General features: G+C 42.0%; 1 protein-coding gene across 1 annotated transcript; it reads right to left on the bottom strand.

Annotated features, from left to right (window-relative positions):
- Positions 1-7,376: 7,376 nt before the first annotated feature.
- LOC115673041 (probable LRR receptor-like serine/threonine-protein kinase At3g47570) lies at positions 7,377-12,980 on the bottom strand. Its single transcript, XM_056308139.1, has 3 exons — positions 10,544-12,980; positions 10,020-10,389; positions 7,377-7,638 (listed from the first exon to the last, which is right to left on the bottom strand). The coding sequence occupies exons 1-3, from the start codon at positions 12,978-12,980 to the stop codon at positions 7,377-7,379; spliced, it is 3,069 nt and encodes a 1,022-aa protein (XP_056164114.1).
- Between the last annotated feature and the right edge of the window lie 1,080 nt (positions 12,981-14,060).

Raw genomic sequence — 14,060 nt, forward strand, 5'->3', positions numbered from 1 at the left:
TCAGTCCCAAAGCAGAAAGTTAGAAAAAGTGTCGATGTTCACAGAGATGACGATATTCCTGATTTAGAAGATGACCCCGTCCATATTATTGTCAACAAAGACAAACCTGACGAACGAGTCAACAAGCTTGAAGAAAGAGTGAAGCAGCTGGAAGGTTCGCAGGATTCACCTTCGATCGATCTGTCCCTGTACTCACAGATCAAAATCCCAAAGAAGTTCAAAATGCCAGATTTTGACAAGTACAATGGCACCACATGTCCAAAAGCCCACCTGCAGCTCTATCACGTACAGATGACTTCGTATGTTGACAACGAACTCCTGATGATCCATGCCTTTCAAGCAAGTTTGACGGGTCCTGCTTTGAACTGGTATCTCATGAAGAAGATAAATGGCCTCAAAACTTGGAAAGAAGCCAGTGAAGCATTCTTAAAGCAGTACAGATTCATAACGGACATCATTCCTACCCGTGATGATCTCGAACGTGCTCAAATGAAAAAGACTGAGTCCTTCAAAGACTATGCTATCAGATGGAGGAATTTAGCTGCTCAGGTTGTCCCAGAACCCATAGACAGTGAGTTGAAGAGGATGTTAATAAAAACTCTCCCGTTCGAATACCGTAATCGGATGGTTGCCATTCCGGCTGACAACTTCAACCAACTCATCCCCATAGGCGAACAGATTGAGATAGGGCTGAAAGATGGATGGTTTGTCGAGCCGTCCTCCTCGACCAGAAGATTTGGTGCGAGAAAAGAGAAAGAACCGGCAGCTGAAGTGAATGTGGCTTATAACCAACCGAGCCGGCGGAATACTAACTCCGCCCCAGCAATCCAAGTAGCGGAAGCTCAGCAACAAAACTCGGGTCGTCAACCTTTTCAAAGGAGGAACAACAAGAGGCAATTCACCTCCCTCCCCGGGTCGTTGTCTCAAGTATTGGCAGTACTTCAGAAGAAAGGCTTGCTTACTACTGAGCCAAAGCGGCCCAATCCTGAGCGGTTCTATAACTTCGACCCGTCAAAGAAATGTGATTATCACATGGGTGAGCTGGGACACTCAACCGATGATTGCTATGTCCTCAAGCACCGAATCCAGAACCTCCTGGACACGAGGGCTTTCTCATTCCAACCCGCTAAGCCGAATGTTCAGAATAACCCACTCCCCGATCACGCGGGCAATGTGAATGCCATTTTTAGCTTCGATGCTGGTCGAATTAAGAACGTCAAGGTGTATACTACGGACGTCTTTGGCGAGTTGGTGAAAGCCGGTTATTACCCGAGTAACGAGACCCTACCCCTGGCTGTCATGAGAGAAAGAATCTCAAGGATGGTAGAAGCTGGGATGATTGTTTATGCTGACCACACTGGCATTGTTTCCACTATTTCTGAAGTGGTTATTAATTGGGAAGAAGAGTTTGCTACATTGAACACCGGGAAGGACAAGTTCGACCCTTTGCTTGAAGACATGCCTCCGCTCGAAGACGCGTCCGATGATGAAGAGATCGTAGTAAGCACGCCTACAGCTGATGAAGGGATAGTGATCGAGATACCTCAACCACATGAGTACAGTGATAATAAGGCAGTCCCTTCGTCTTACAGCCTCGATGTCGACTTGGTTACCAGATCTGGGCGTACCTATAGCTAAGCTAATGCCCAACCTGCAAAACCTGTTACTGATGAAGAAGCCAAAGAGTTCCTAGCTATGATTAAGGCTAGCGAATACAACATAGTTGAACAATTGCGCAAGATGCCCGCGCAAATCTCTCTCCTTGAACTACTCCAGACATCTGTCAAGCATCAGAAGGCCCTAATGAAGGTGTTAAGTGAAGACCACGTGCCAGAAACGATCGATCATGATAAATTGAAGGAATTTGTCGGTTCTATACTTCTCAAGGACCTCATAGCCTTTTTAGATGAAGAGTTTCCTCTGTAAGGGATGGGGCATATCAAGGCACTTTACATTTCTGTCAAATATAAGGCCTCGCATGTAGCCCGGGTACTCATTGATAACGGATCAGCCTTGAATATCTGTCCTTTGGCGACTTTACACCGCCTCAAGATAGACCCTTCTAGGATAAATTCTGCAAAGACCTCTGTGCGAGCCTTTGATGGAACGAAGAAAGAAGTAATGGGAGAAATCCACCTTGACATACATATAGGACCAACGATGTTCAACATCCTATTTCAAGTTATGGACATTCCCACTGCATTTAATTTTCTGTTGTGTCGTCATGGATTCATACTGCGGGAGCTGTGCCATCCAGTCTACATCAGAGGGTGAAGTTCGTTGTGGAGAGAAAATTAGTCACAGTCCACGGTGAAGAGGAGCACCCAATCTACCACGCAACGGCTATCCCCTATGTTGAGCCGGATTGCAAAATAGAATCAAGCTATCAGTCGCTCGAGCTCGTATCAACCATACATGCATCGAGAGGATCATCACCGCCCATTCCTGAGGTGTCGAATGCTGCAGTCATGGTTGGAGGAGTAATGGTGTCCCATGGCTTTATTTCGGGTGAAGGTCTTGGTAGGAATGGTCAAGGTATCCGCCAATCGGTGGAAGTCTCTCGAAGGCCCCACACTACTGGGTTGGGATACCAGGGGTCAAGCGGGCCAAATAATAGGGGACGTGGACATGAACGTGGATGCGGCCGAGGTCGAGGTCGAGGAGATGGATATAATAGACAGCGATCCGAAGAAGAGCCGAATGGAATTACCCACAACAATGGAGAGCTTGGGCATGGTAGGTTGCTTCCACATATCCGCACCACATTTCCGGGCCCTGCAAGAATGATGCATGAAGAGAAAGAGGTGATCGACACTTTGGGGCAACCGAGCGGCAAGTTCGATTTTTATGTGAAATACTCGGCGCCCCTAAGCTTCTATGTTACCCCCTGTGACATTATCCCAGATGGATGGGGAGGTATGGATGATCCAACACCTTTAATGACAGAAGATTCTGATGATGCAATGGATGGAATCACTGCCCTGTTTGATGATTTCTTCGTTGGAGCTATCGAGGAAGGACCGTTAGAGGGAATGGGCACGGGCCCACAAGAGTAAAACTTTTACTTTTTCGTACACTCCCCTGCGTGGGAATTTTTACTGCTTTTTAGGACTTGCCCCGTTTCGGGCGCTGCTTTCCATTTTCATTTCTAGGATTTGATTGTTGCAATTTCCATTCAATAAATGTAATTCATTTTGAAATAATTAATGAAATTACAAGTTATTTTCGTTTTGAGGACATATTGAGGTACATCAAACCAGCCCGGTGATGATATCCAACCGATAAAAGAAAAATATAGTCCGAGGAGAATTCTGAGGCCTGGGCTTCTTCATGCTTCCTCGTGTTAAAACCTTTTTGAAAAGAATTTCGAAAAAGTAACAAAATTTTTTTTTTTTTAAAATGCAATGTTTAGCCCTGTTTGTCCTTCTGAATCCCTTACTTTATGTTTCAGGGGCAATCTTGTGACACGCGAGAGTATGGAACGGTCCAATCTGGTGCATTATATTCAGTCGATGACATCTTGATGATCTCGATGATCTTGAGGGTCCCTCAGAAATGCTACGTGGCCTAGAACGACATGAAAGGTCCAAAGTTCTTACTTCAGACTGAACCATCACTGTTAACCTGAGTGATACGGAGGAACCCAAGGAAGTAAAGATAAGAGCAAATCTCCCTGAGAGTGAGACGAAACGCCCGATCCAGTTGCCGCATGAGTAGGTAAGTCTTTCAACCAAAAAGTGCGTCAAAGACACTTCGAGGTAAATGATCTAGTCCTAAGGAAGGTACTGCCAGTCTTTCCTGTTCCTGGGGGTAAATTTGCCCCAAACTACATCGGCCCATACGTGGTCAAAAAGGTACTTCCTAGAGGTGCCCTGGTTCTCGTAGAAGTGGATGATCGTGAGTTTTCCACGCCTGTTAACTCTGATGCTGTGAAGATGTAATGTATGCCTTGGCTTTAAATTTTTGCGGCAAAAGTTTTGAAGTGTTTGGTTTTATACTCTGAGTCACAAACATTTCACTTATGAATGAATGATTTCAATCAATTTAAAGATGGAATGTTTGCATTGGCTTTAATTTCTGCATGGTTATTTTGTCGATCAGTATCATTGACTTCAAAGGAGAAGTCTATTTAGACAATCTGATAAATCATGTGGAATGAATTGAATGTGTTGAATGAGGTACATCGGGATGATAAAAGGCAAGCCCTATCCTATACATAGTCCCATGCACTAATCCCCAGTGAGTTGAGAAGAAAAATTCCATGTCGGTAAGGTAAAGGGTTATCTCGCAAAAGGTACGGCAACCGAAGTGACGAAAGGCGGTTCATTTCTCTATCCCAAATACCACAGGTTATCCTTTGTTTCGCCACTTTGAGCCTAAACACTTGGAGAAATTCTTTCAAATTACCCCTGTCAAGAACCACCCCACATCGGGGCAAACTGGAGGTAAGTCAGCATTATAAGGTGAAAAATGAATAGAGATTGTCTTGCTCTCACTTGCATCAATATTCGAGTGTTGCTTTTTCAGATGAATTCACACGAAGTTCAAGTGCCTTAGGATGACGAAGAGCATTTCTTTCTCTATCCTATACACACTTATATCCATTGTATAGCCCACTTGAGCCTGCAATTTCATTTCATAAAAACCCAGTTGGTGATCATCGCCCACACTGGGGCAAGGCAAAAGTCATCACTGTCCACGCAGCATATCCGGAGCGCCGATAGAAGACGAAGACCCTGAAAGTCCAAATGTTAATCATTCGGTCAAAACAAGCCAAAGGGTGGCTGGCCAATATATGCATCGTAGACAGTGTGTGTCAAAAGTCAAAAATGAAAAAAAGAAAAAAAAAGAGAAAAACTAGCGGGCATGAAAAAGCAGTGTGCCTGGTAAAAGCAAGGCCAATGCCCGTGAAAAAAAAAATGAAGAAAAAGAAGAGAACTTCGGAGTAGAAAATGTTAAGATGTGTCAAGGTTATCCACAGTCTTAAGAAGTCAAGTGATAAGCTCTCGAGGCCAATGGAGCATCTACCGAGGAGACAGTTCCTGGTGAAGAAGAAGACCGGTGACAATGCCAAGATGATCACCAACTTATTCACCCCAGTTATATACATTTTGAGCCTAATGATCCATTCATTTCTTTACCCATGAGCCAAGCCTACGTTACGTCCCTTGTAAAGTCTCTTCAGATTAGGGCACTTGAACTAACGAAGGATTCAGATGTTTATAAGCTTAGCTCGAAGAAGTGCGAGCAAGTCCATTTCTATCTCGTTTTGCAGGGTTCTTGACTTGTAAACCCGGAGACGATTGCGGAGTATTGTTCTTTCAATAGCCTTGACTCAAAGAGTCCCCTTTTGCTAAGCCATTGACCAAGCCCATGTTACGGTCCTGACAAAGACCTCTCAGATTGGTAAGGTCGTACCGCTTGCGAGAATACTCGGACCCTTGTCCACATGATGAAGGTGAGATGGAGTGATTCTCATAAATCAGCCTTTTTCAATGAGAATGAGAGAAAGCCCTTTTAGATCGGAAGTCCCTCATTCGGCATTTTCAAGACACCCACTTGTAAGTTTGGATTGTCTTGTCATGATTGTTCCCCAGCGGAGTTTGTAATACCGATTTGACAAAACCATCGTGCATGAAAATCAGTCAAAAATCATAGTGCATGTGTATATGTGTTCTTGACAGTGTGCGAATGCATATTACATGTTACTTAAATCCGTGTCTAACAGGAGACACACCTTCAGAGTTGGAGATATCGCCAGGTACGTATATCTCTATCCCTAGGATGTCTATGACTATCTAGGTGTCCCTAACCTGTTCGAGCAATCGTCAGGACCCACATTTGATCATTTTTGCGATCTCTAGATGCCTTTGATGATGTTTAGGTGTCTATTGATCAAACTTTTTCAGGTACCTCTGATGATATCCAGGTACTTTGTCAAGGAACCCTTGAACACTTGGGCTAGCCCCTTTGTTCACCAAATCACAGATTTTCATACAATCTCGAGAAGATTCCCCCGTTACTCACCTATGAGCAGGTATAGGTGAGGCGGCCAAATCTTTGCATATGAACAGGTATATGTAAAGGTCGGAATTCTCCCCAAATCTCAGGTATTCCCCCGCTACTCGCCTATGAGCAGGTATAGGTGAAGTGGCCAAATCCTTGCATATGAGCAGGTATATGTAAAGGTCGGAATATTCTTTCAACCCCAGGTGTTCCCCCGCTACTCGCTTATGAGCAGGTATAAGTGAGGCGGCCAAATCTTTGCATATGAGCAGGTATATGTAAAGGTCGGAATATCCTCTTGACTTCAAAAGTTCTCCCCGCAATTCACTTATGAGCAGGTATAAGTGAAGCGGCCAAATCTTTGCAAACACCTATGGAGATGTATAGGTAGTTGGTAAAGATTGGAACTGTTCTCACGAATCCAGATGATGATTGGATATGTCGAGCTTTCTTCGTGTGTTTTGACTTAACTGCAGATCGCCGAAGTTCATCAACGTATATCAGGCAATACCTATGGAAATGAGCCCAGACATTTGCCAAACAACATACAAAGTCCGAGTCGTGCCTCGAATTGCGCTATCTCACTCCTGTCAGGTAAGTAATTCCAGGTATGTTTTCCACTCATGTTAGCATGCATCATTTCTTAATGCATTTTAAAATGAGACTCATAATCCCGACAAAAACAACATTCATTGCATTTGCATGGTTGAAATTTAGGTATCATTTAGTCTTTGAATGCAACCTCTACGAGCTCACCTTCAAAGAGGGGCGGTGTTGACACCTAAATTTTGGCGTATCATTTAGTCGTAATTTGTATAGAAAATTAGGGATTAAATTTTTAACCCCTAAACAAAAATATCTAGGTTGCATAACATATAGTTTAAATTCATTTTAGATTAATTGCATTTTGCATCGGACCGGCGGTGACGAACGAGCTTAAATTTCATCGAATGGGACTCGGCTCGCTTGGAATGCAAGGGCCGGGAATTACAAGTCAAACGGGCTCGGTTGTTTTAATTTGAGCTTAATTCAGCCCATTATCCTTAATTAATTCAGCCCATTTAAATTAAATTAAAATATAAGCCCAAGCCTAAGCCCATTAAGACTAGAGAGCCCATCTAATTGACCTAGATTAGTGTTATATATACATCATTAGGTCAGGATTTTAGGGGGGACTCATAATTTTCAGAACACAATTCCGAGAGAGCACCTTACGGAGAGAAAAAAAATCGTGATCAGTGGGTGGCTTCTTGACAATAGAGAAGACACAGTCACAATTGAGAAGAGAGAGCGGGGGGGAAGAATCGAGTCTTTTCCTGTAGGTCAACGAAGGCCACAAGCGAAGACTTCCTCTCTCGGTTTCCGCTCCTTCACCGAGCAAACTTGCATACTTCGTTGCCGAAAGTCAAAGCCCCCATCACGACATTCCAGCAACTCCAGCCACTTTGGCGTGCCATAGCCACGAAGCTGCTGTCCAGATGCGCCACGAGCCCGACGTTCACAGTTTTACGGAGAACTCCCAAGCACTGCTGCACCGCCGTGCCACCGCGAGCTTTGGCCGAGACACCACATCGTGAGCCACCATCGGACATCACCGCCGAGTCACGCAAGCCACCGAACACCCCCACCGAACTGAAAGTCCACACGATCCAGCAAGTTCGTGAACTGTACCAACGTGCCGGATGCCACCTTGAGCCGCCGCGCCGACGCCGCGTCGCCCGTCGTCCGAGTCCGATCCCGATCCGTAAACTCGATCCCGAGTCGATTTGAATTTGGGAATTATCTGCAAATTAGGTAATTCAACATTATCCGAGATTTTCAGAATATTTAATTTCCTAATATGGGTGTTTGAATATTTCGTGAATATCATGTGGATATTTAGATATCTTAGGATAATGTTCGATATATCCGCAATATTTTTAAATATTCAAAATTAGGAAAACTTCCTAATTTAGCAACGTATCTGGACGACTATCCGACCTTATCCCTAAGGTTCGATACGCGGCAATGCGGAAAATTATTATCCTATCCATAACCACTTGGGTACGATAATGATTTTTATCCGCTTTCCAAATTTGAATAATCGGCTTTCCGTCGATATCTATAACCCTATAGATATGACCGATAGTTTGATTTTTGTGCCTAATCCGAGTTTGAAACAAATATGGCGGATCCCGTGGACGTTTTGAATGTGGTTGCTATCCTTGTTTATTTAATTGCTTTCCTTTTTCAAATAAACAGAAAATTCAAAAAAAATATTAATTAGATTTGAATTAGAGTTTTTGCATGTCTAGGAATCCTAAATATATCTAGAAGATAGAGTAGTTATTTAATTTAAATTAGGACTTGAGATGATTTATTTCCTAGTTTAAATTAAGTAATATTCTAATCTTAATAGATTATTCAGGTTATTTTATTATTTCGAATTTCCATGAAAATCCCAAGAAAAGAAGAATGAATTGTTTTAGGATAGATTATGATAGATTGTATTCTTAATTTAAGTAATTCATTATTTCGAATTTTAACAAAAATCCTAAAGAGAAATCATGCTAGGGTAGATTAAGTCATCATAGTTTGCATGTTAATTTAGGTATTTTTATTATTCCGAATTTAAATTGAGAAAATACCAAAAATAATCATTCGTCCTGTCATTGGAAATAGGTCACGTCGTCGCACGACATATAGTTTGCATGCTAGGTTGCATTAATCGCATGTCATTTTCGCATGTCATTGCATATAGGCTAGATTTCATTTAAATAAGTGAAAATCCAAAAAAGAAATTGAGTGAATTGCTTGTTAATTAGAAATCATATTAGGGTGTCAATGTGATTTTCTAGCTAACAATGTAGATGCTTACGTTGCTTCCAGGTAAGTAATTCTTCCAAACTTGCAATTTATTTAATGCTTTCTGGGTGTTAAATTGGTGGTTTGCGCACTCGCATGAACACCTCACATGTTAGTAACTAAGTTGAAATGGATCCAAACTGCCTGCCAAAAAATTTTTGAAAAGAAAAGGTACCGAAAGGGCGTTAGACCAGATCTAGCGTAATCAAGTCCCCGGGCTTAGAATCTCTGGTTCGTAGGAATAAAACATATCTCCCTATGTTTTATTTAGGTTTCTAATCAACCTACCATAAATTGATTAGTGGCGGCTCCAAGCATGAAAACTTTTGCATGTTAAAAATTTAAACCCTAAGTTGTGAATTGGTAGGGCTTGGGAGGGCCCGAGTTAGGCTTAGTCTTAATAATCCATTAGCCTGAGGAAATTTTAGGTTGCGACATTGATTATGATGGTTTGGTCTCCTCATCGTTCGTACATTAAATTCTGTTTGTCTCTGAAAGTCATTACTTACCGCTTGGTGAGACGATGGAATAACATAGTCTGCTCTCCCAAAAGGAGCATTTAGGTAATGTAGGACTCCAGATTGCATTGTACACACTAATACCCAGGAAAACTCATGCGGCCGTCCTTTTTGATAGACGTGGACATGGTGTGGGATGTGCAAGCATGATGTTTACTAGTATTAATAGATCGAACTTTATAACTAGCATGATAGAAGATAAGGATAAATGAACTTGCTTGCGTAGCTTTTATGAAACATATACAGGCTCGCATGCATGCCTTTCTTTTCAAATTCCAAATATACAGTATCGCTGATAGAAAACAGCAACATTCCAAGTACTTTGTTCTCTTCTCCCACGTCAACTTTCATTTCAAAAGAAACATTGAAACACACCTGTGTCCTTCACGATCTAAACTATTTATAGTCTATATAAGAGCTCAATTCACCAACCTCGCGACCAACATCACGATACATTAGAAAAGCATCTGTCCCACTTTGGTTCTGCATGATGACTCTGTTACCTCCATGGCTTCGTCTTCCCATTACCAGAAAGTTGGGTTTATCTATATTGAAAAAAATATGCGAGCAGTCACGTGCTTGTCTATGCATAAATGGTTCAGTTAGGCATTTGTAGGATGTACTAGAAAACTTACTGCTTTAGTATATCACCTATCTCGTAAGCCAGCTGCGTAAAGTCTGTCCCTAATCAAACGTAGTTGAGTTGCTACACCTGTGATGCTCATTCGCTCTCCTGGGACTCCAACTGAGCAGGCGATCCCAATTCCGTAGACCATTAGCAGACAATCCTCGGCTGTGCTCTTTATGCTATGGCATGCATTGCTCTCTACTTCTTGAACTAGAATGGAATCGGTAATCTCTAGGACTCTTTCAGGCAAAGCTTCCTCAACGAAATCATGAAGGTTCAAGTTTTCTTTAAATATCTCAGCCGTGGGATTGAATCTTGTGAACATCTCTAGCAAGAGGATGCCATAACTATAGACATCGCCTTCAATAGAAACCACACTTCCCATTCCATATTCTGCACTAATCAAGAACCACAAATGGTTGAACTATGAGAAAATAGTAGGTGCACAATCTCATAATGAAGTTCAAAGTGTTGTGAAAAGATGTATCAACAGTTTTTCCATGAACAAATTCTTTATATGAGGGGGCTGGGAACACAAGGGGGATACCTGGAGCAACATAACCAATTGTTCCTCTCAAACCAGCTGAGCTCATACTTGTGTTTGTGTGAGAAGTGGACTCAAGGACGATCTTTGCCAATCCAAAGTCACCGACATGTCCAACCATCTCAGCGTCTAAAAGGACATTGCTTGGCTTTAGATCACAATGAACTATGGTGTTGTGGCATTGATTATGAAGATAATCCAGTGCAAAAGCAATGTCGATGGAAATCTTTATCCTTTGGATGAGACTCAGATTTTTTGAAGGCCCGTTTGCATCCGCTGGTATTGGAGATGGGTGTAACCACTCTTCGAGGCTACCATTGACCATGAACTCATAGACCAAAGCCTTAAAGTCATTTCCGTCATAATCAGTACCCGAGCATACTGTTAGTACTTTCAAAAGATTTCGGTGTTTGATACGCTTTAAAGCCTCGCACTCAGCTTTGAAGCTATTCAGAGCACCCTGATGCGTCAAATTAAGCACCTTCACAGCAATGTAAATCCCATTCTCCTGGAGTAATCCCCTGTAGACGGATCCAAAATTGCCAACACCGATCAAATTAGTTGAAGAAAATCCATCAGTTGCTTTAAGGAGAGTTCCATAAGATAAGTTTTGCCAGGTATCAGCTATGGAACTTGAAGTTGGTTCTGGTGCTTTCTTCTTCTTCAACCAACATACATACACAAAAACCAGAACAAGAACCACCCCTAGAAGCCCAAAAATAACAGAGAGCTTGAGTTTCAGTTTGCGAACAACTCCTTTGCTCTTGGAGCGTCCAGAGATGCATTTAGGGAGCCGAAATTCCGAAATTCCTCCACAGATCTTGTTGTTTCCAATAATAAAAGTGGCACTTGCATTCTTGAAGACTCCTTCAGTTGGTAACATGCCTTCAAAATTGTTATAGGATAAATTCAGAATTTCTAGGAAGTGAAATGTCTCTAAGAACTTCGGAATCTCACCTGATAGATTGTTATTGGAAAGATCCAATTTCTCAATGCTTCTTAATGAGCTAATTGATTGAGGAATGGATCCTTGGAAGTGGTTATCCTTCATTACTAATACAACCAATGCATTGCAATCGCCTAGAGTGCTTGGAATTTGACCACCGAACATATTGCCCGAAATGTCCAAAGTATTTAAATGGTCAATTTGTCCCACTTCCGCCGGAAGGGCCCCATTCAAATGGTTGCGAGACAAGTTCAAATGGAGGAGAGTTTTAATCACTGGGAATATGGAACCACTGAGGTTGTTGTTAGAGAGATCAAGGTCCATAAGACTTTGACACTTATCCAAATGGGAAGGAATGTACCCATGAAAGTGATTCCCATTAAGATATAATTTAAGCAATTTCTTGTTCTGCAAAGAGGATGGAATTACCCCTGATAGATTGTTATTGGAGAGATCCAGGTATGTTAGATTTTGAAGATTTCCCACAGCAAACAAGATAGCCCCTGAAAGAATGGTGTTGTCCATCCCCAAGACTTCCAAGTTCACAAGATTGCCGATTGCTCTAGGGATCTTACCACTAATAGGATTTTCGCCCAATGTTAATCCTTTGATAGTAACGGAAAAATTACCAATGCATTCCGGCAGCAGCCCACCGAATCTATTATCATAAATTTGCAAAGAGGTGAGGCAAGTGATATTGGTTAATGAGCAAAGGAAGCTCAAGTCACCAGATCCCCCACTTCCAAGGTGGTTAAGTTCCAATCTCAAGTGTCGAAGGTTACGCAAACCTTCAAACGAAGGTACACTCCCTGAGAGTTCGTTGTTTCCAAGTTGAAGTATCTGTAGATGTGTGGCATTATTTGGTTTCCACGGAGGGATTGATCCAACAAACTGGTTTGCTTGGATGCTGAAAAATTCTAAGTTGGGGAGACCAAAGCCTATTGTACTGGGAAGACTTCCATGTATTTGGTTAACTCCTAGGTCTAATGCTACTAATGAAGACAAATTGTAGAGGGAAGGGGGAACATAACCTGACAACCAGTTTTCTGCCAAACCAAGTTTTTTTAGTTTGGTCAGTTGGCCTAGAGCCCAAGGAAGACTCCCGCCAAAGTGATTTAATTCAAGAAAAAGCTTCTCCAACGATGATAAGTTCCCAATGGAAGAAGGAACACTTTCTCTTAGATTGTTTCGTCCTAAATGAAGATACTGAAGCTTCACCAATGAGCCTATCTCTGGAGGAACTTCTCCACTCATTTGGTTTTGAAACAAATTGAAGAAAAGGAGGTTAAGGCAACCTGATATATTCTTAGGGATTTCGCCAGTGAGAGAATTATTGGCCAGCGATAAGTAGTGTAACCGTGACAACCGCCCAATTTGGGAAGGGATTTCATGGTAAAAGTTGTTATCACAGAGCCACAATTCCCTCAAGAAGCTAAGGTTCCCGATGTGAGGAGAGATGGACCCTGAGAGCTTCTGGGAATTCAGGTCCAACATGGTGACTCTGTTGTAGTGCCGGCGACTGCATGTGACACCGTACCATTGGCAGAAGTTGACTGTATTGTTCCAGGAACTAAGCACCCCGAGGGGGTCCTTAGTTATCCCAGCCTTGAATGCAAGCAATGCGGATTTGTCGGTTTCATTTGATGCCGAGGAGACTCGTACAAAGCACAATGCAATAGAAATGGCAAAAATAAAGTGACGAAATGGCAACTTTCCAAAAATAAGGCCTACGAGTTGCATAACTCAAAGCAGATGTGGACTGAACGGATGTGCAAGGAGATTAAGAAGGGATGCGAGATGTGATGCGTAATGCAGGTGTGGTTGAGCCACCTCCTTGACAGGAGATTTATAGCGTATGAGGATTTTTGGAGAGAGACTCTTGTTTGGCCTCAAAAGTCATTTATCTACATCCACTTGGCATAAGTGAGTGGACGAGTCTAGTGCTAGGCACTCAGATTGATTGAAAACGAGGAGGATGTAACAAAGTAGACAGACTAGTGGCTAAAATTGAATTTCCACACCAAGCAAATGAAAATTATTGCGGAAGGAACACGCCATGGTTTGCATAAAGTAGACAGACTAGTGGCAGATTGACTGAAGTCCACCACTAACTTCCCGTGTTTTGGTTTGAAAACAACTAAAATGTTGCTATATAAAAAAAAAAGAGTTTTCAGATTGTCAAGCTAAAAATGACAAAATACTTTCCGCTAGATTCAGTGAAAACAATTTGTGAGAATTCTTACCAAACACATCAGTTTTGGAGATTGAAAACGAAAAATCAATAACTATCCTTAAATTAAACAAGGCCCAAGAGTTTTCTACCACCATATTCAGTTTTTAAGGAGCTTAGTTTTAGCAATCTGATTAGCAAAAATTTCCTACTACAGGCCTTAGATTCATGACATCTTTCAAAAAATTGTGCATCTAGATAATCCAACTTTAAAAAGAGTCCTAAATGAGGTGGTTAGCAAGGATCGCCTAGAGGGGGGTGAATAGGTGATCTAAACAAATCTTGACCAATTTAAAGCGGAAATAAAAGATCAAGAACAAAGTCTTAATGACGTTCATTTTTAA

This window comes from Syzygium oleosum, unplaced genomic scaffold, assembly GCF_021117445.2.
Source record: "Syzygium oleosum isolate NSW1041296 unplaced genomic scaffold, Sole_v2.1 Sole_v2.02, whole genome shotgun sequence".
NCBI lineage: Eukaryota > Viridiplantae > Streptophyta > Magnoliopsida > Myrtales > Myrtaceae > Syzygium > Syzygium oleosum.